At 54.5% G+C, this 22,154-nt stretch overlaps 1 protein-coding gene across 3 annotated transcripts in view; it reads right to left on the bottom strand.

Moving 5' to 3' along the window:
• ABCC6 (ATP binding cassette subfamily C member 6) overlaps positions 1–22,154 on the bottom strand; it is a 48,183-nt gene that overhangs the window by 2,461 nt on the left and 23,568 nt on the right. For 2 of the 3 annotated variants that reach the window (XM_016157029.2, XM_016157027.2), the window contains exons 15-29: positions 19,874–19,949; positions 18,132–18,258; positions 17,776–17,952; positions 15,778–15,945; positions 15,152–15,326; positions 13,814–13,889; positions 12,440–12,557; positions 10,523–10,730; positions 8,730–9,040; positions 6,733–6,932; positions 4,713–4,839; positions 3,551–3,652; positions 2,660–2,806; positions 704–862; positions 461–627 (exon numbers count right to left, since the gene is read on the bottom strand). In XM_016157029.2, coding sequence (XP_016012515.2) covers positions 461–627; positions 704–862; positions 2,660–2,806; positions 3,551–3,652; positions 4,713–4,839; positions 6,733–6,932; positions 8,730–9,040; positions 10,523–10,730; positions 12,440–12,557; positions 13,814–13,889; positions 15,152–15,326; positions 15,778–15,945; positions 17,776–17,952; positions 18,132–18,258; positions 19,874–19,949 — 2,338 coding nt within the window. The remainder of the gene's footprint in view (positions 1–460; positions 628–703; positions 863–2,659; positions 2,807–3,550; positions 3,653–4,712; positions 4,840–6,732; positions 6,933–8,729; positions 9,041–10,522; positions 10,731–12,439; positions 12,558–13,813; positions 13,890–15,151; positions 15,327–15,777; positions 15,946–17,775; positions 17,953–18,131; positions 18,259–19,873; positions 19,950–22,154) is intronic. The other variant, XM_016157030.2, reaches the window with a different exon arrangement.

Below are 22,154 nucleotides of genomic sequence, written 5' to 3'. Positions count from 1 at the left end.
AGACGTGAAGGCACTCGACACCGCCGACGCGGGCACGTAAAAATGGGCGAGATGGCAAATTTCACGTGACGCGTGCTTCACGACGATTTTAAAAAGTGTTCTTTAAAGGCATACTTTGACATCCCCAGTGAGCTGGGGGTTGGTGCCTCAATATTAGACTTCGTGTTTCCATAGCAAAATAGATGCCAAGTGGGCCTCGTGTCAGTAGAGATTGGGTTTCGCCACCAAATAAAGTTAGGGACCGAATTTAAGAAACGATATTGTGAGATCGTGCTGGAGTTCGTAACTGCCGATAAGTGAGGGGGCGTGTCCTGGGACCTTGACTAGAATGGGGAGGTTGATCATTTATGGGGGAGGCCGACTTCCAAGGCAGTTTGCCCTCGGGGGGGGGGTGGGCTTGGCCACATTCGCCCCTCCCCTCAGCTCCCCACAGGTCCTGGCTGTGACGGGGTGACCCTACCTCAGGTCATCGCCTTGGTCGGTGCACTCGTACTGCAGCTGGCCGGGCAGGCCGGCCACCAAGGCTCGGAGCTGCACCGTCTCCAAGGCCACCCAGATGTCCTCGTCCGTGTGCTCGTGTAGCATGTCCAGGTTCATCCTCAGAGAGCCGGGGAACAGGATGGGGTCCTGGCCGGGAGGGGCAGTGGGTCAGAGCTGGGCCCGGCCATGCTCCCGCCTCTGCCTGCCCCGTCCCCGGCCTCACCTGGGGGATGATGGTGATCCTCGACCGAAGCGTGTGCAGCCCCACGTGGGCGATGGGGACCCCGTCGATCCAGACCCCGCCCTCAGCTGCCTCCAGGAGCCGCAGCAGGCCCCCGGCCAGGGAGGACTTTCCGGCCCCTGTCCTGCCGACGATGCCCACCTGTCGGGGGGCGGGGGGACAAGGCTCGTTCTGACCAGTCCTGGCCAGAAGAAGGCAGGCCACAGCCCAGAGGGGTCCTGGGCATCTCTTTGCGAGATGTCTCCCCTGCACCCAAGATCCATCTGTCCAACCGTCCATCGTTCTTTGAGCATCCATCCTTCCATCCATCTGCCCACCTTTCCATAGATCCATCCAGCAATCCATCCAACATTCTATGTATTCTTCTCCATCCCCCCTCATCCCAACACATCTCCCCCATCTTCCCATCTGTTAGCCCCTCCCTTCTATACCCCACCCTTCCCCTGGTCCTCCAGCCTTCCCCGTCCTTCCGTGCACACCCCTCCGTCATCCCTGATCCTTCCTTCCAGACCCACGTCATTCTGCCCATGTCACACCCTCCCCTCCGCCCCCCGTCCTCCCATCTGTCCCCCATCCCTCTCAGCCTTCCTTCTACCAATTCCTCACCCTGCCTTCCGCCCGCCGCCCTTCCGTCCATCCTCCTGTCCCTCTACCCGCCTCTCATCCTTTCTCCCACTACGTTCTCTCCATCCACGCATCATCCAGCCTTCCTTCCATCCACCCCTCCATCCGGCCAGTCAATTCCCCATCCTTCCATCCATTCGCTCGTCTTTTTTATCCTTCCCCCTTTCTTCCTCCCATCTTTCTCTCTCTCGCTTACAGTTACGTGCTCGGCATCTGGCACGTAGCAGGGGTCCAACACTATTTGCTTAATAAATGAATAAAACGTGCGCCACCCCCTCGTATGATGAGCCCCCTTTTAGGCACCAGGAATACTAAAAGCCGAGGGTCCTTGCTCCAAAGGGCTCACCTGCCTGGCGTTGGACCTAGTGCACCTGAGTAAACTTAACGTCGAGGCGGTGTGGCGGACAGGCAGCCCCGATAGTCACGCCCCAGACTTGTAGCTATGGAGGTGCTGCTCAGGCTGCCTGGGGCGAGGGTTGATGGGGTAGGTAACCAGGGAGGGCTTCACGGAGGAGGGGGTCCTTGAGTGAGACCTCGAAGGATGAGCGGGACTTCAGGGAGGGGGAAGACTCCAGGTAAACCACAAGGGCTAGACTGTAAGCTCCCTGCGTCGGCACCCGGAGCCCGCCTCGCCCAGAGGCAGGCAGGCAGTTCCTCCACAAATGCTGGCTAAACCCTGGCAAGGGACCGAGGGACACGGCGAGCCGGGGCGGATCGTGAATGCCCCAGGTCAGGACTGTGGGCTGTGCCCCGAGGGAGGCTGAGAGCAGGCGGAGGGGCCGGAGCAGGGGAATGACCTGCCCAATTCAAGATCACAGGAGAAAGCGGAGTGTGGGGGCTCAGGGGGGGCCTGGAGCCATCAAGGTGAGGGTGGAAGTGTCTCTGTAGTGTCACTGGGTGGGAAGGGAGAAAAGGGACTTATAAAGGGGCTCGACTAGGCGCCTGTAAACTGGGATAGTGCTAGCACTTTGCTCACGGGGTCGTTGTCTGGGTAAAAATGCAAACGCTAATGGAGGAGTGCCTCAGTCAACATTTCTGTGGTGTTGGCTCTGTGCCAGGCACTGATCTGGGCAGTTCATATGCGTTAACTCAGGTAGACTTCACGACGACTCCAGGAAGGCGACGTTATCATTCCCATTTCACAGATGGGAAAACCGAGACCAAGACACGAGAGTGACTTGCTCAAGGGCACGGCAAAGCCAGGGACTGAGCCTGGGCCAACTGGATGATGTGCGCCCAGCCCGGTCCCGAGGCCTCGCCAGCCACCCTGTGGCCTGGCCTCCCTGAGGAGGAAGCTATGGGAGAGGGGCTCACCTTCTCCCCCGCGTGGATCTTAAAGGACACACCCCGCACGGCCAGCGGGAGCTCGGGTCGGTGTCTCAGCCCAAAGTCTCGAAACTCAATCTGGCCCCCACGAGGCCAGGGGGCCCGGGCTGCACAGGCGGGCAGTGTCCAGGGTGCCTGGGGCAGGAGGGGACACTGGTTCAGAGGAGTCTTCTCCTCGGTTTCCTCTTCTGTAAAATGGGCATATTTACTGCTACTTTACAGGGTTGCTGTGGGGCACGGAATCTAGCAAAGCTAAGAACAACATCTGTATCGTAAAAATAATGACGGTGCTGGCTACTCTTTATCTTTGTAAAGTACTATTATTATTAGCCAGTGCTAGTTGTCAGCCCAGCGGGGGCGGGCCCTCTCCTCTGTCTTTGTGAAGAGGGCGGGTCTGTGCAGTAGGGAGCCCAACGCTGCCATTGGTATTCCTGTGACCTTGAACGGTCACTTAGCCCCCTTGAGCCATGGCGACCCCATCTGTGAAATGGGGCAGTGGACGTGTACTGAGCGTTTACGGAGTGCCAGACACCGTCCTAGGTCCTCTGTTGAGACCTCATTTGACCCTCCCAGGTCACCGAGCAGTGGCCACAGTGCTCTTCTGTTATGGTCGCGTGGCCCTTACGTGGCTGTGGTGGCATTCCTGTCTCCCATGTCTCTGTCACTCAGAAGAATGACCCGCCTTGCCCAGGTGAGGAAGCAAAGGAACCAGGATTTGACTTGGCTCCAGACCCCGTGCTCTTGACCGTGGCCCTGGCTGGGACTCTGGTCCCCAGCGGTGGGGGCTCCAAAGCTAGTGTCGGACGTCGACCTGGGTCTACTGCCCTCGGCTGTGAGTCCCGGGGGGACCCGCCCTCCGCCCCGTCTCCCGCCCGTCACCTCCTTGGGCGTCCGGGCGTAGTCCTTCATCCGCTCCACGGACACGATGCTGCTCTCCAGGTCTGTCCAGCTGCGAACCGCCCACTGCAGCGTCTGGGTCACCTGGTGTGAGAGACGACGCCTCAGGCCAGTTTCAGCAAGGCCACCCTGCAGGCTTGCACCTGCCGCGCCGAGGCGGGCCCCAGGGCAGGCAAGGGGACTGGACGAGGTGCAGCCACTAGGACCTTCTCTCCCTTCGGAGGGGTCGGGGTGGGCAGAGCAGGAAGGAGCCTCAGAGATCAGCTTGTCCAACCCATCTCGATGCAGGTAGGAGAGGGGACCAGAGAGGGTGCATGGCCCTCCTAAGACGCCCAGCGGGCCCCAGGCCTGCTGACTTCCGTCCTGGGAGGCTCCCTCTTCTACTTCCCCATCACCCTTGAAACCGTGCCACGCTCCTCCCCAGGGCCCACATTCCCTCCTGCTCAGGCCTCCCTCCTCCCCCAACACGCCCCTCCCCAGCCCAGCTGTTCCCCTACCACACCAGGCACCCCCCGCCCCCCTCCCCAAGGCCTTTCCTCCACCAGGAATCCTCCCCTTCCCCTCCCATCCAGCCCCTACCTCAGGGAGGCCTTCCGGGGCCCGCGCAATGGAGTAACACACACACCCCCTCCCGCCACCCCCAACCTCTTGCCTTCCTTCATCCTTAAGCTTAGTTGCCTCCACTGTAAAATGGGGATAATTACAATACCCCGATGGGCTGAGAGCAGGGCTAAATGAGCTAATAATTATAAAGCTCTCAGGACGATGCCTCATTCATAATGAGTGCTACTTACATCCATACTTTTTTTTCCACCTTCGTAGCTGTCATGGTCTGGCCTTAGATATTGCTATTAATAGGTAACAAAAGTTACCAATGCACAGGACATGCATTCTATATACTTTGCCTCGGTTAGGGAAGTGAGGGATTACGGCCCCACTTCTCGGATGACGGATGTACTGAGGCTCTGGAAGGGAGGGCTTGTTTGAGGTCCAGCAAGGTCACCTCGGCTGAGCTCTTGCAAGAGCCGGACCTTCCTCACCGGTTGGGAGTTTGCACTCGGGGCCTTGAAGGTCCTGCCGGCAGGGGTGTGTCTGCCTCTGTCCTGCCCGCGCCCCGGAGCCCAGGCTGAGGCGTCGGGGGTACCTGGAGGGCGGTGGAGACGGAGAAGCCCACGAGGCCGGCGCTGAGATGGGCCTTGCGCAGCACGGCGCACACGGCGGCCGAGAACACCAGCCCGTTCCCCAGGAGCTCCAGGTTGGCCGCGAGCCACCTGCGAGGCGGGCAGGGAAGAGGAGGTCAGTGGGGGCCCTCTCTGCAGGCCCTGCTCCTCTGGGCGCAAGGACCGGTCATGGCGCCAGCTCGAGTGCCCATGGGGTCCTGGCCATGGTCTCTTCCACACCCCAGGCCGCACCCAAGCTCAGTGGATGGGGGAAGTGGATACCATCCTATCGCGCCTGTGCACCGCTCAGGGCCTGGCACACAGTAGGTGCTCGGCCGTGCTGTTGACGTCCTATGGCTGGGATGTGCCGAGCCCTGCCCCTTTGTGTGCCCTCTGCCTGAACCCGAGCCCCATCTTCATGTGGCCAACATCCTATCTTCAGGCTCAAGTCGGCTCAAACGCCTCCTCAAGGAGCCCTCTCAGATTGCTCCTGCCTTTCTTTCCCATGTCACTGACAACTTGCTTCGTGAAAGTTATCAGTCTTCATGATTCAACTATTCAGTCAGTCCTTGACTAGCGGTCTCCATCCGCAGACGTGAGCTCTATGAGGACAGTGACTTTGACTCGCTCATGGCTCTGTCCCCAGTACCTAGCATAGGACACAGTCCAGAGGAGGTGCTCAACAAATGTATATAGAGTGGATGGATAAAGATGCACCCCATTTTACTGAATCCCTACCCTACCATCCATTCATTCATTCATTCATTCAACAGGTATGTATTGAGCACCTACTGTATGCCATACATATTGGAGGTGCTAGAGACACAGCTGTGAGCCAAACAATAACAATCTTTAGGAAGCCCTGGGCTTTACTACATATAGCAGCTAGTCCTGACCACCCCACAAAGGAGGGTGTTGTTGCCCCCATTTGACAGATGAGGGCACTGAGGCTCAAGAAGGTTAGGTACTTGCTTGAGTCCAGACACATAACACCAGGATTTGAAGCCACATCTGCCTGACTGGTATCAAAAAGCACGCACCCTTTCCAATGAATCAAATAACGACTGAACAAACAAACACCCACCCGGGGCTTCCCACGTCCTAGATAGCTGAACTGGGGGAGTCCCTTCACCTCTTTGAACCCCAGTTCAACCATCAGTAGAATGAAATAACATTGACTCATCACAGTTGAGAGGTTTAAATGAAATGTGCCATATATAGCATGGAAATCACTGCACCTTGCACATAGTAGGTGCTTTCTAAATTTTCGAAAGGGGCCACCTCCCTAGGCAAGGACTCAAGGAAAGGGTAGGGTAGGGCCACTCAGAGGCATGTGGACTTGAGACATTGCTCACAACCAGTGAGCCTGATAGGCCCTGCTGACCAGAGATCTGGGCGGAAAGAAGAAAGGAATTCACATTTATTGAGTACCTACTCTGTGCTCAATCTTCTTCATACTCTGGCACCTCAAACCCTGACTCTGCCCCACATTCACTCTGGGGCAGCTCTGGGCAAGTTCTTAATTCTCTCTGTGTCTAAGATTCGCTTTCTGTAAAACAGTCTCTGCCTTGTGGGGTTGTTAATAGGATTAAATAAATTAATCCAGGCAGAGTACTCAGAACTGTGCTGGGCACATAGTAAGCATCTTACAAGGATTAGCTATGAACCCTCATAGTCATTCCACGAGCACAACCCCCGTTTGACAAATATCGCTCAGAGAGGATTCGTAGCTTGCCCACAATCACCCAGCTAGTGAGCCGCAGAGCTGGGATTTGAACCCACGTCTCTCTATGCTCAAAGCTCGTGTTCTTATCTTCACTTAGTACTGAAAAGCAGCTTATGTGGCTGCTTTGTCACAAGGCAATTTTGCTGACGTTTGTACCTCCTGCCCACCTGCTGCTGCCTACCTCGAGCCCCGTTCCATCTGCTCACAGTACAAGCCAAGCGCACCCACGGGACCTAGCCTAGTCTCAGCTCTATCCCCTTCTCTGCCAGCCTCCCTACCTGTCAGCCACCAGCCGTGGGAAACTGACTCTCTGGCTTTCATCCACGTGGGTGTCGTTCTGAGCCACGAAGGAGCCCTGGGCCCGGAAGGCCCTGACCACTGTGCCGCCCTGAAATGCCTCCGCCACGTGGGAACACACGAAGGCGTGCCTGGCCGACTCCAGGCGTCTGAGTTGGCATGAGGTGGCCACGTACAGGCTCTGCAATGGCACAGGGGGAGAAAAGACATCACAGACACAGAGAGAGGTTGCTCGAGAAACGCAGGGAGCCCCAAGTGCAGGGTCCCAGACAAGGCTCTGTTACCGGCTTGCTGTGTGACCTTCCGCCACTCGCTTCTCCTCTCTGGGCTCCAATTTCCTCGCAGAATCACAGTTCAATGTTTTGTTTTGTTTTGTTTTAAATCCCCCGCGCGAAGGTGCAAACACCTCCGATGCCCCACCCCAGAACTGCTGAATCAGAATCTCTAGGGGTGTCGCCTTGGCCTTGGTTTTTTTGAAGCGCCTTCCAGGTGATTCTACGGCCATGATCGAGAAGCCGCTAATCTAGTATAAATGTCATTTCCCCAGCTCTGAGGCCAACTGCTTCACGCAGGGCCGGTCACCATGGGAGCAGAACCGTAAAAGGCAAGGATGGCTCTTGGCCAAGTCAAATTCATTTACTTAACTTGAGGGTTACGTGCCAAGCGCTGGGAACATAACTGCGCAGATCACACGTGTTGCGATGTGTCGTTTGGCGCTGCGAGCTGTGTGCAGCCGGCAGCCGGGGAGGACCGTGCATTTGCTGAGTACCCAGGCCGTGTGCCAGGCTCTTTACAAACAGTATTCGGTAATTGTGAGGTGGGCATTAGTGGCGTTCAGTTTACAGGTGAGAACACCTGAGGCTCAGGTGGATGAAGTAGCTGGTCCAAGCCTCTATAGCAAGGAAGAGGTCGTGCCTGGATCTGGACCCACCTCTGTCTGACTCCCAAGCTCTCGGAGAAGGCATCCCTCCCCCAAGTCGAGAGGATGTAGGCAACACCTGGGGTAGTTGTGGGGAGCAGTGGTGGCCATAGTTTTTGTCTGACTGCCATGGTTTTTTCTACTCTACTTCTGATTTCCTAGGGGCAGCTGTCTATCAGGGGGCCTGTGCGTTGAGGTGGTCATAGGACAAAGCCTAACCAGTCAAAGCAAACTATCGCTTTGGACACAATGATTAGTTCAGGGGAGAATCCACGCCCCCCCAAAGGGCCGATCAGACTCTTCCCTGGGATTGATAGACAAATGCTAAGCTGTAGAAAAGGTTTCTCTGTGTTGGGGCTGTAAAGTGGGGGGCTATGGGTGTAGGGTTACCAGGGGCCCTCAGACCTGTCCCCGGGAAAGAGCATGTGTACAAAATTGGGCCAAGCAGAGCTCAAACATCGGCAGGCACCAGAATTACCTGGAGGGTTTATTAAAACCCAGGTCTCTAAGCCCCACATCCATAGTGTCCGAGTCAATAGGTTGTGGGCGGGGCCCGAGAATATGCATTTCTATCCAGCTCTCCGGTGATCCTGATACTGCTGGCCCAGGACCACAGTTTGAGAACTACTGGGCGAAGATACAGAGAGAACGATTATGTCCTGGGCTGGCTGCTGCACCCCAGCAATGTAAGCCTTTAAATTCTGTTCTCCTGTTTCAGCTAACTTAACTTGGTCTCTGGCTCTGGCGATTGAAAGAGTCTAGCCTCATACAGCTAGCTGTCTTTGCGACTCTGCTGTGCCTTCTGGGTTTCTGGATGCCTGGGGAGGAGGAAGCTGACTGCAAGCAACGGGAGAAGTGAAGGACGTCAATGTGAACATTTGAGAGACACAGGTGAGTACCGGTGTTAGGCTGCAGTATCTCCACCTCTGGGAATTCTGCTCCGGGCGGTTCCCAGATGCCCTGCTGGGCAGAACCTCCTCCACTGACTCCTGCCCGGAGACAGGGGGGCTGGCTGAGTGACCCCAGCAGGACCCCCGAGCCTCCGTAACCGCTCCCTACCTGAAACGCAGCGTAGAGGAGCAGCAGCGGCAGGATGGCCACGGCGGCCAGCGGGGTGGCCACCGTCACCACCAGGCCGACCTCCAGGAGTCCGAAGGCATAAATCAGCAAGGACCGGAGTCTGTCGGGGATGTCCACATCCACTGTGTCTGTCTCCTTGGAGAAGTGGTTCAGCAGGGTCCCGATGGGCGTCCGCTCAAAGAAGCCAATGGGAGATCGCACCACGTCCCACAGGAGCCTCCGGAAAAGCAGGCTGGAGGCCCGGGTCCCTCCCAGGAGCACCGTGGCCATGGCGGCCAGCAGCCCGACGGCTGGGAAGAGAAAGGGTGCGAGACAGGAGGCTGGAGCCCCACTCGCCACCATCTTATAACGTGGCCACCCCAATCATCCCTTGAGAACCACCCTCGGGTGTGTGGAACAGTGTCCCCTGACCCCAGTTCATCTCCTCCAGGAACCTTGGAATGCAATCTTATTTGGAAAGATCTTATAGGATCTTTGCAGATGTTACTGGTAAAGAGCTCGAGATCAAACCATCCTGGATTTAGGGGGAGTTCTCAAGCCAATGACTAGACACACAGAAACACAGAGAGAAAGGTGACGGAGAGACGGAGGCAGAGACCAGAGTGACCCACTGCAACCCAAGGACAGCCGGCCACCGGCGGAAGCCAGGACAGGCACGGGACGGTGTCTCCTTCGGAGCCTCCGAAGGGAACCACCTTGCTTTTGGACTTCTGGCTTCAGAACTACGCACGCGAGAATGCCTCTCTGTTGTTTTAAGCTCTCCGGGTTGTGGCTGTTTGGTTTTCGGCAGCCTTAGGAAACTGATACCCCCACTTCCTCCCGATGCCAGTCTCTGTGATTAGAATGGGACCAACGTTGCTCCCTGTTTCTGGGGTGGGATGAGTTTCACCCCTTGGACCACTGCAGGTGGTTCCGGGATGAACACAGGACCCATGTCAGGCCAATGAGCGTGAGACCTGGGACTCTCCTAGGACGTTTTGCTTGTCTTTTTTTTTTTTTTTTTTTTTTATTTGAGGTGGCCGAGCTGGAGCTGTGGGATGCCACCTTACCACGAGGAGGAGATGCAGGCCCGGACAGGAAGCTCTCACAGAGGGAGAAAACAAAGCCATTTCCACAGCCTCATTTGGAACCCTGGATCCAGCCCTACCAGAAGCAGTTATCTATGGATTCTGGTCCCATAAGCCCATAAATTCTCTTGTTGCTTAAACTAGATTGAGATACATAGTGATATGGTTAGTATATTACAGCTATGTAGCTACTAGTTTTGTTCATTTCAAATGGAGCAGACTTCAGAATAAGAAAAGTCATCAAGGATAAAGAGGAGCATTACATAACCGGAAAATGGGTCAATTCTCCAAGAAGACATAACAGTCTTAAGGGGTTTGCGCATAACAGCAGGGCATGGAAATGCAGGAGGCTCAGCTGGAGGTGTGGGGGAGGGGCGCCGACCGTCAGGCCTTGGAGCTGCCCCCTGCACTGGGGGACAGGCGGAGTCCAGCTGGACTGCCACGTCTGTGTGCCCTTAAGGGCCCAGCTGCCCTAAGTTTTGGCATTTGCCAACGAGTCTGGTGGAGACGCAGGGGACCCCAGAAAAGGAGGGACGTAACCTGTCCCCCACTCCTCCTGGCTCTGTCTTAAAGATGCGGGTCTGTGCTTGTACCCAGGACATTTTAGGGAGAACAGGGTAAGCCAGGGATGGGCGGGCTGGGGAGCCCCGAGCACCTGGGGCGGGGCTGAGAGGGTACAGGGGAAGGAAGGCCAGTGAGCGCTACCTTGCAGGCACCCCAGGAGCCCGAAGACCCAGCCTCGCAGGGCCGCCTGTGTCTGCCGCCCGTCCACGGTGGGGTCGTCCGCCCACAGGCTCAGCCAGTAGCCACAGCAGAAGGAGGCCACTTGCTGGCAGAAGAAGAGGAAAAGGGCATAGAGGCCGAGCGGGACCCCCACAGCCCGGATGTAGGTCAGGTACATGGCGGCCTTCACCTGCAGCGGAAGGGGAGGCAGGAGGAGAGAGGAAAGGCCAGGGGAGGCTCCCAAAACATGCCAGCGGGGCAGATGGAGCCCCCACGCAGACTTCGCTGGTCCTCTCTCAGTGCATCCCACCTGGACACCATCTCTCCACCTGGCGTCGGGACCCCCTTCCCCTACAGGCCCCCCAGAGGGCCAGTGGGAGCCTTCAAGGTGACAGGCTGTGGCACTTTCTGGCTTTGAAGTGATTTGCTGAACACCTACTATGGGCCAGGCATGTGTCTCTAGCCTCATCTGAGAGATAAGGAAGCTGAGGCACAGAGGTTAAGCTACCTGTTAAGATCCACGCCCTACGAATCTAAAGCTCTCCACGCAGCTGCAGCCAGAGCGAACTTCTGAAAAGACCAGCCTGACCCCATCTTGCTGTTGCTGACCTGCCCGTGGCTTTCTCTCCTCTTGGAAGAAATTCCAAACTTCTCACACACCTCTCTGACCTTCGCCCCCACTCATCACCTGCCAGTCTCATGGAATCCCTTTTTTCCCTCTGGCGCCGCCCTGACTCCTTCCTGTCTGGCCACGGTGCTGCTCCCCCAGCTCCTTCCATGGCCAGTTCCTTTGCATCCCTCAGGGCTCAGCTCGGCTGTCTCTCCGCAGAGCATCCTATCCAAGCCAGCCCATGACGGGTCTCCATCTCATCGAGCTTCTTCGTTTTCTAATAGCATCTATCGTGATCTGCTATTAACTCTGCTCGTTAGCCTGACTGTTCGTCTCCTCCCACTAGCATGCGATGTCTACCAAGGCAGAGACTTTGCCTGGCGCACAGTAGGGGCTCTGCAAATATTTCCTGGGTGGGCGAGTAGGTGGATGGTTGGGCGGGATGATGGGCGGTTGGGTGAATGGGTAAATGAATGGATGAATAAATGAGTGGGTCTGTAGGTTGGGTGGATAGGTGAGTAGGTGGATGGATGGAAGGATGATGGATGGATGGAAGGATGATGGATGGATGGAAGGATGATGGATGGATGGAAGGATGATGGATGGATGGAAGGATGATGGATGGATGGGTAGATGGATAGATGGGTGGGTGGATGGATAGATGGAAGGGTGGATGGATAGATGGGTGGTAGATGGATGGAAGGAAGCTGGATGAGTGGATGGATGGATGATGGATGGATGGAAGGATGATGGATGGATGGGTAGATGGATAGATGAGTGGTAGATGGAAGATGGATGAGTAAATGGGTGGGTAGATAGATGGATGGATAGATAGGTAGATGGGGGGTGGTTAGGTGAGATGGATAGATGAGCGAGTAGATGGGTAGGTGAGTGAGTGGACGGGCGAGTAGGACAAATGGGGTGGGTGAGTGGGTGAATGGGTAGGTGGACTAGTGGAGAAACCAGCGGAGCAGAAACAGCACAAGTTTCACATTAGGACAGACCTAGATTTGAGTCCCAGGTCGGTCACTTGCTGGCTGCGAGAGCACAGACAAGCCTCTCTACTCTTTAAAACCTGTTTCTTCATTTCTAAAATGGAGCCGTCGCCATATAATTTTAGGGTGTTTAAAGCATTGAGAAATATAAAGTGTTTAGAATCTTCCCTGGCGCATAGTAGGTGTTCAGTGCAAGTGAGCCCCGCCCCCTGAGCTGCCTCTGGTGAGCAGTTCTGAGCCCTCTGGGGCCGCAGCAGCAGTGGACGGGGAGGGGAGGGAGTGGCTGGCGGGTACCCTGCCATACTGTGCGCCGGCCTCTCCGGCGGGCCGTCCTGCCCGCTCCGGATCATCCTGGAGAAGCCCTGTCTGGGCCTCTGCAGTGGCACTGTCCTCGGGGACTGCCTTCAGGGACCTGTCATTTAGAGGCAATGAGGACAAATCAGAGTCTCTCCACAGGGGGGTTGTGTGCCCGACCTTCACGGCCACTGGTACCCGCCGGGCTCCGGTGCGCATCCTCTGCTCCACTCATTCATTCATTCACTCGTTCGTTCATTCAGTTAACACACTGAGCACCTACTAGATGTCGTGCCTTGTCCTCCCTCTGTGGGGCCCAGCTAAACGACAGCCATTACCCCGGTGTCAAGCGAGCCTGTCTTTCCAATTCCATTTCACCGAATGAACCTATTTGCCCAACTTTAGAACTTGGTGTTCAGAGTTTTTACTTTGGCCGAAGCTTTGCTACGATTGCTTTTCCCCCCTGCTGTTTACCCTCAGATTTGTCGGTCCAAGTTGGCAAAATGTCGGTTTTGCACAATTCAGATGTTGACGACTTCCTGTATGTTCCTTTCATGTGTGGACGTGTGAGCTGACTTAACCTTACATGTGAATTGTCATCTGCTAACTGAAACCATGGGCAGCTGACTTGACCTCTCTGTGCCTCAGTTTCCTCAGCTGTAAAATGGGAATAATCTGCCCATTATCCATGTGTGTATGTATGTATGTGTGTGTATGTATGATCTTTCTATCTATCATCTATCTATCTCTATTATCTATCTATCTATCTATCTATCTATCTATCTATCTATCAATCTATCTATCTATCTATCTGTCTATCTCTATCTCTCTATCATCTATCTATATCTATCTATCTATCTATCTATCTATCTATCTATCATCTATCAATCGTCTATCTCTATCTATCTATCTATCTATCTATCTATCTATCTATCTATCTATCTATCTATCATTTATCTATCATCTACCTACTCACCTACCTACCCATCTACCATCTATCCATCTATAATTTATCAATCTATCATCTACCTATCTATATCATCTGTACATTCATCTATCTACATCAATCTTTATCTATTTATCCATCTATACTCTGACAATGAATCAAACATCTAGCAATCAATCTATCATGTACATATCTATACTTGAGAGCAAACTGGTCATTCTGTAAACTAGACATTTAGGGGACTTAATCATTTTGGCCATTTGATTGTCAAACACGTTTGTGGTGACTTAACCTGCAGAGCACCATGGTGGGCGTTCAGCAGGTGTTCAGTGCAGAACACTGTTGGCCGCCCCGTACCTGCCTGAGCTGCAGGTGGTGATACGGCAGCCCTCTTCAGCCTCGGTCTGCACGGACCCCAGCGAACTCACCTCTCTGGTCCACCCATGGGCCTTCCGCCTCCAGAGGAGCCTCTGGGGTCCTCAGTGCTGGTCTTGGGTTCTGTTTCTGCAAGGTAAGAGAGTCTTGTCACATGATGGGGATCTGGACCTCGGGGGCTTGATGCTGACTTTGACACCCACTGGCTGTCTGGCCTGAACTTGTCTGAGCACCCGTTTCCTCTGATCTGGCTCCTGCAACCTCCTGCCGTCCTCCCTGGGCTCTTCCAGGACCATTATCCACGCGATCATTCATTCCTTCATTCATTCACTCAGCATATACAAAGGGGCACCTGCTGCGAACTTGGGGTTGGAGAAGATCAGTAAACACACACTAAGTCAAACAGCTCCGGTACCCATAACTCCCTCACCCAGGCATTTCCCTGTGGCTAGAATGCTGTTTTCCAACTAACTCTTCCCTGGCCTCAGGTGTCACCTCCCCCAGGAAGGACCCTGCCCCCAGAGCATCTCCCTAGGCCAGGCAGGTTCCATTTCAAGCTCTAGGAGGGCGATGCCGTGCACCCACTGAGGCTGACCAGTGCTCGGCCGAGGCATCCAGAGCCTGGGGCTGGGGGTGCCTGGTTGCGAGCCCCCGCTTCATCATGGAGGGGCACTCCACAGCCTAGCGATGAGTACTGGGGGCAAGCTGCTCGGGTTCAAATCCCAGCACTGGCATGTATAAGCCATGTCCCCTTGGGCCACTTCCTAATTCTGGGCCTCAGTCTCCTCGTCTGGAAAATGGAAGTGTTAGAGGGCCATGGTGGTGAGTGTGAAGGAATTAACGTGGGTCGGGGGCACAGGCTGTTCTTCCTCACTCGCTCTGGGTGAGCTTGGGTCGGGGACTTCGCTTCAGTAGGCCATTACTTTCCCAGCATGCACCGGGATCTCTGGATCATTAGTTAGCACGGCCTTGGCCTTCGGGCCTCTGGCCACTGAGTGACCTTGCTCAGTCTCTGGAACACTTATAAGCAGAGACTCAGAAGTTGAACCGACCCAAGTTCCAATCTCATGACTTCAGGCAAATTATTTAACTCTCTTTGCCCCGATTTGCTCGTCTATGAAATGGCGGCAATAATTTTATGTGCTTCCAAAGGGTCTTGTGAAGATCCAATAAGCAATGTTATGTTCACAGAAGAACTTAGCAGAGCCCCTGGCTCATGAACGGTGCCACGCCTCTTACTGGGGGGGTGGGGAGGGTCGGCTGGCCTCTCGGGACAGCTGTCTGCCTCAGGCCTGGGCCCGTGGGCTGGGTGTGGCCAAAACCATCCACTCATGCCAATGGCGCCCTTGGCAGGAGCCAGGCACCCAAAAGCAGCAAAGCCCAGCCAATACCTTCTTCTCCTCTTTCTCCTGGCTGTCTGGCTCGATCTAGAAGGCTCGCCAGGGCCCCCTTCCTGCTCAGGAGCTCCTGGTAGGAACCCATCTCTGCAATGGCCCCGTCTTCCAGCACCACAATCCGATCGGCCTGGGGCAGGACGTGGAGCGTGTGAGTCACGAGAATCCGCGTCTGGACAGGGAGCGGGTAGAAGTTACGCTCATGTGTCTGACCGCCTTCTGGAGCTGGGAGGTGGGGACAGGAAGTGCCTGGGGCTCACAGGTGGGGAGACTACCCCTTCACATGCTCTTGCCCTCATTCTTGAAAGTTGCACATCTTAGAGACATAGAGGGGCCCCTTCGGCCTGTGCCTTGACACGAGAGGATGCGGCGTTCACTTGAACCTGGCCAGTGACCTGAGTGCGGCAGAGCAGTAGCGCCTTAACCACAGAACCCTAAGCAGGAAGAAACTGCTATGGCAAGCTATTGAGAGTTGGGGATGTTTGTTATGTAGCGCTAACACGGCAAAAGCTGACTGTCGCAAAGAGGAAAACTGGGCTCGAGGAGGCTGATGGTGGGACAGACTTGGGTCAGGACCTTCTCTGCCTTTGCCCTGCGCCCTCTGATGCATTCCCCAGACTTACTGCTCCCTGGAGCAGCCCTCCGGGCCCGATGACCTGGTTGAAGATGTGCTGGCCAACATGGGCGTCCAGGGCCGCCAGAGGGTCGTCCAGCAGGTACACGGCAGCCTTCCTGTACACGGCCCGGGCCAGGCTCAGCCGCTGCTTCTGGCCCCCAGAGAGATTCATGCCCTGTGGCCACAAGAGAGTGACAGGGCCCTGAGCCTACACTGCTGGGTGAAGCTGGTGTGACGGGGCCACATCTGCTCATCAGAGCGAGGCGCAGCTGGCTGTGCCTGTCCCCCAGGGCCACCTCCCAGCTTGAAACACCTGCTCTCGAGCCAACCTCCCCCACCCCCAGGGCTCCACCCAGCCTCGCCTCTCCCCGTTCCAGCCAAGAGAGCTTCCTGGAGGAGTCGTCTGCACCCTCCACGGCCTCCCCTCCCCCACTCCCTTCTCCCTCTACTCGAGTCTGGCTTCTATCCTCATTTCTCCACGGATGCCGCCTTCCTCAAGGACACCAGTCATCATTTCCCTGTTGCCTAAGGCAGGTTTTTGGTCCTTACATTCATTCATTCATTCACTCATTCATTCATTCATTCTTCCACTCAAATTTACTGCATGGCTACTTTAAACCCAGTGGCGTTCTAGGACAAAACCCAGTCCCCGCTCTCATGAATCTTCCACTCTAATGAGGGTGGGGGTGGGAGACAGATAATCGATAAGCAAACAAGTAAAATATATCACCTATCGGATGGCGTTATATGCTAGGAAGGATAAGAAGTCGGGGGAAATATGTCGGGGTGCTGTGTGAGCAGGGGTGCAGGGGTGAGGGAAGGCCTCTCCACCAAGGGGACCTTTGAGTCGAGACCTGACGGAAGTGAGGGAAGGACCTCGTGTGGACCCCCGGGAAAGAGCTCTACAAGCAGAGGGCACGGCAGATGTGAAGGCCCTGAGGCGAGCGTGTGCTTCGGGTGCTCGAGGAACCACGGAGAACCACGGAGAGCCACGTGGCCGGAACAGAGTGAGATGGGAGATGGGGTCAGAGCGGTAACTGGGGCCAGGTCGCGGGGGGCCTCGTCAGTGACGGGCAGGACTTGGCCATGACGCGGAGGGAGTGGGGACCCTTTCCTGGAGGATTCCCAGCAGAGAAAGGACGCGATCTGACCTACGTCTGGACAGACTCCTGTTAGCTGCCACGCTGGGGCGGGAGGAGGGGAGATTCTGGGGGAGCACTTGTCTGGTTTAGGGTGTGACACGCTGGACCGATTAGGGGGCAGCGGGCAGCCCCTGCTTCTGAAACACCCTTCCCTCGGCCCCCACGACACCACATCCTCCCCCCGAACGCTCCTCCCATGTAGGGCTTCCTCCAGACCCGATCGGGGGTCCTCTCCAGGAAACCTCACCCACGTCCTTAACTGCTCCTTTCCACACTCAATTCCCTAATCCAGGGGTCGGCACCTTTTTCTGTAGAGAGCCTGACAGTAACGACTTCAAGCTTTGCTGGGAAAGCCTGTGCAAAGGTAGCCGTGGATGGCTCGCGGGGAAATAAATGGACGTGGCCGTGTCCCAATAAAACTTTATTTACAAAAACAAATGATGGGCCAAATTTGACCCGTGGGTCATTTTTGCCAATCCACAGCTCCAGATGCATCTACCCTTTGATTGGACACCTCTGCCCGGAAGTTTCAGTGAGGGGAAGCAATCTGACCAACGTCATCTAAAAAGGCAGGGCAGGACAGGTGCCCAGGTCCCCTCACTCCCAGTTGCGGAGCCCGTCACCACCAATCCCTGCCACGGCTCCCTGCAACTCCCTGGTCTCTGTTTTCAATCATTCACTCATTAATAACTATTTATTGAGTGCCTGCTATGTGCTTGGCCCTAAGCCGGGCCCCTTTTCTCCCTGACTTTCCCGCCCTCTCCAGCTCCCCTTTGTCCCTCCCACCGCACTGCCACAGCTCAGGAAAGCAAACGGCCCCAGCCACCGTGCCTCCCTATCCTGAGAAGGCCCAAGACCCTCACCTGCTCCCCAGTTTGGGTGTGGACTCCTGCAGGGAAGCTGTCTACGTCCGGCCGCAGGGCACAGGCCTCCAGCACCCTCTCCAGCCACGGCAAGTCCAGCTCCTGCCTGAAGCAAACGTTCTCCAGCACGGACGTGTTCTGGACCCAGGCCTCCTGGGGCACGTAAGCCACGGGACCCTAAAACACAGCTCGCTTTGGCGATGAGGAGGCTGATGGGGATGGAGGAGGCGTGGGCGGGGCTCGGGGGGGGTGGATGAGGAGAGAGTGAATGCAGAAGAGGTGGGCTGGGAGGGAGGAGTGGGGAGGCTTCGAGGATGGGGGACGGTCGAGCGCATGGGCAGGGAGTGTGGCCTCACCTTGATGCTCACGGACCCCTCCACCTTTGACAGCTCCCCGAGGAGAGCAGAGAGCAGAGAGGACTTCCCTGCACCCACCGGACCAACGACAGCCAGGAGACAGCCCTGCGGCACGGTGAGGTTTATCCTGGCAACACAGACGGGGGTGGGGGGGACACATTCCTGGGTCGGGCCCTGCTCGAAACTGTGCAGACTCGGTGGACCCCAGACACAGCCACCCAGGAGGCCACTAAGAGGATCTGCAGGGTCGTCTTTCCTTCTCCCAACCCTTGTCTGGCTACGCAAGCAGCCATCCTGCTCCACACACATGCATGGGAACACACATGTGCACACACGCACACACACACAGACGCGATGCATGTGCGCACATAACACCACGCTACATGCACATAGGCATGCGTGCACACACACGTGCACACCGAAACGTGCACACACAGTGTGCACACACACAAACATGTTCTCACACATGCAGACACATGTGCACAAACACATGCATGCACACGGGGACACACGTGCACACAGAGTTTGCTGCAGCAGGAGGGTTTAACCAGCATCGCCTCTCGCCCAGGTCATTGCAACGGGCTCCTCACTGCTCCCCCTGCTTCCGCCCTCGGCGCCTGCCCCGGCCCGTGTTTCACAGTCCATCCTCCACCTATCAGAACCTGAGTCTGTCATGACGCTCCCCTGCTGGGGTCTTCCGGAGGTTCCCGTTCCACTCGGGGTCAAAGGCTTCTGCTGCCTTGTCCTGCAGCCTCACTGCCTGCCTGTTTCTCAAACACAGCTGGGGGGATTGTGCTCCCCAGGTGTCATGTGGCAATGTCCAGAGACATTTTTGGCTATCACAGCTGGTGGGGGTTGCCACTAGGATCTAGTGGGTAGATACCGGGGGTCCTGCTAAACACCGGTTGATACACGGGATGGCCCCCACGACAAAGGTATCCAGCCTCAAACGTCAACGGTGCTGAGGTGGAGAAACCTGGACCCGCCCCAGGCCCTTTGCACGTGCCGTTCCCACTGCCTAGAAAGCTCTTCCCCTGGGCATTTGCAGGGCTCATGATTTCACTTCGTTGCGACCTCAGTTGAAACGTCAAGCTTCCTCTCACTACGCCTGCCCCTTCATCGGTATTACGCTCTGTCCCCGTACCCTGATTCTCATTCACGCACCCACTCTATCAGACTTCTAGCCTCAAGAGTGTAGGGCCCTTGTCATCTTCTTCGCTCGATCCCCTGGCACCTGGCAAGTGCTCAGTACTATGAAGCTAGTGAGTGACAATCCACACAGATATGGTCCAGGGCATTGTATAGTTCCCTTCCCAGGGTGTCTGGGGGTTGGCTGGGGTTTTCTGCTACAAAGACCCAGCCAAAGAGTGAGGGGCCGAGGCGACAATGACCTAGGGATGGATGGACACAGTGGGGAGAGAAGTGGGCATGGCCGATGGGGCTTGGCTTTGAGGCTCTCCTTGTCCAGGCCTCCCTGTGTCATGAGAGCAGAGCTGTGTCTCCTCCCTGGCAGGGATCCTCAGGTGCCCCGTCCCCATCTGCAGGAGCCCTTGCTCATCCAGGACTCTCTCCACCAGGGCCGGTCCTGGGAGTCTTCCTTGTGGAACACGGGCCTGGGCTCACCCACCCTCCAGCCCCAGGCGGGAAACCTACACCGTCTCTCACGGGAAGTGACAAGAGCCTCTTGCATTGTCTCCCTGTCAACCGGAAGGGAGTGAGTTACCCATGAAGCCCTTCTGTACCTGTGCAGACAGGGTGGGCTCTCCCGGGACCAAGCAAAGGTGGCTTCTTGTACACGGATGCAGTCCTCCCTGGAGGCTGCAGGGCATAAAAGGCCAGTCAGTCACATGACATGCTCCCAGCTGGCCTCGTCCCAGAGGCAGCAGGAAATCTCTCCCCTCGGACTCACTGTCCTGCTTGCATGTAACACTGGGGTGGTCACATCCTCTCCCCGTGGGATGGTTATACACTTCAGGGGCCAGAGCCTACCTGCCGACTATTTCTATAAAGTTTTATTGGAACACAAGCACACTCATGCCTTTATGTTCTTTAAGAGCAGATTCGAGACACAGACCGAATGGCCAGCAAAACCTAAGCTATGGCACACTCTGGTCTTTTTCAGAAAAGTTAGTGGGCTTCTGATATAATTTATCACCCGAGCTGGGATGCTGCAGAGTGTCGTTAATTTCAGTGGGACAGCAGGTGTGAGTAGGGACACCGATCTGTCTCCCTATATCTCTGGATCTCAGATATATAGATATAGATAGATAGATATATAGATATAGATATAGATATATAGATATAGATCTATTACAGATATATAGATATGTATTTATAGATATATAACTATATATATCTATATATAGATATATATAGGTATAAATATCTATATAGATCTATATAGATATATATAGATCTCTATATAGATCTATATATAGATCTATATAGATAGATCTATATATAGATCTATCTATATAATATCTATATATATCTACATATATCTATATAGATCTATATAGATCTATATAGATATATCTATGTATAGATATATCTATATAATATCTATATATAATCTATATATATCTATATAGATCTATGTATATCTATATAGATATTATATATATTATATATAGATATATATAGTTATATATAGATCTATATAGATCTATATATAGCTATATATAGATATATAGATATTATATATCTATATATCTATATTACATATATCTATATAGAGAGATAGATATTATATATAGATATATATATCTATGTAGATATTATATATATCTATATATATCTATATATAGTCATATATCTATAAATACATATCTATATATATCTATAATAGATATATAGATATCTATATTATATATATAGATATATAGATATCTATATATATCTATATATCTATATGTATAGATATATATAGATATATAGTCATATATCTATAAATACATATCTATATATATCTATAATAGATCTATATCTTTCTATCTATCTATCTATCTATCCACACAAACACTCCCAAATCAGGATCTTTGAGGGGGTGAGTCCTGAGCACCTTACATCTAATGATCAGATGACACCCGCTAACACCCACCGGACTGGATGGTTGCTGGGGGCGGGCTGCAGATGAAAAGCAGGATGCCCACTTAAGCTCGAATTTCAGATAAACAAGCACGTTTTGAGTGTTAAGCATATCCCCACACATGGCATGGGATACACTTATACTCGAAAGAGTCTTCTCTGTGAACCTGAACTTCCACTTGAACTGGGAGTGCCGTGCTTTTATTTGTGAGTCTGGCTCCCCGACTCTGGTCCCTTCCTAATGGTCTAGGGCGTGGGGACCCTCGTCCGCTTCCCCATCTACAAAGTGGGGGGGGTAGGGGGAGGGGAGAGATGAGCTCGTCACTGCGCAGAGCACTTTGAACTGTGCTGGCACGAGGTAAATACAAACACGTGGGCTCTCAACGTCCGCATTAACCTCGCTGCCGTACGCCTTTGCGTGGAGAGCAGGGGAGAGAGAGAGTGAGGCTCTGGCCCCAGGCAGGTGACCAGGCGCGTCGAGCTCGTGCCTCGCAGAAGACCCAGGGCCTCTGGGACAGGGTCCGTGGTGCTGTAAAGATTGTCATGCCCACTTTGCAGACAGGGACGCTGAGGCTCAGAGGTTAATTCTGGCTGGGGGACTCCGACACCACAAGCTATGCTTTTAGCTGCCATGCTGGCATTTTCTCAGTAAGCAGGTTGACGACGCCTCAGTCCCAAGAAGGGGAGGGGCTCAACCCCCTACTGCAGTTCGGCGAGTGTCACTAGACCCACAGGTGTAGGGTTAGGGATGGATGGAGCAGAGGGAGGCCCAGCTAACTCAAGCTTGGTGAGTCTCACCATACAATGGCGCTGGTAACTCTCCGATTTTATTTTCTAGCTTGGCAAACACATTGCCATGCTCATCTGCCTGGACCTTCTGTTAGGACCTGGTCTGTTAGCGTGGTCACCGCTGTACACAGAGTGCCCAGAGGCACG

Source organism: Rousettus aegyptiacus, unplaced genomic scaffold, assembly GCF_014176215.1.
Source record: "Rousettus aegyptiacus isolate mRouAeg1 unplaced genomic scaffold, mRouAeg1.p scaffold_m13_p_8, whole genome shotgun sequence".
NCBI lineage: Eukaryota > Metazoa > Chordata > Mammalia > Chiroptera > Pteropodidae > Rousettus > Rousettus aegyptiacus.
This window is presented reverse-complemented; position numbering and strand designations above follow the sequence as displayed.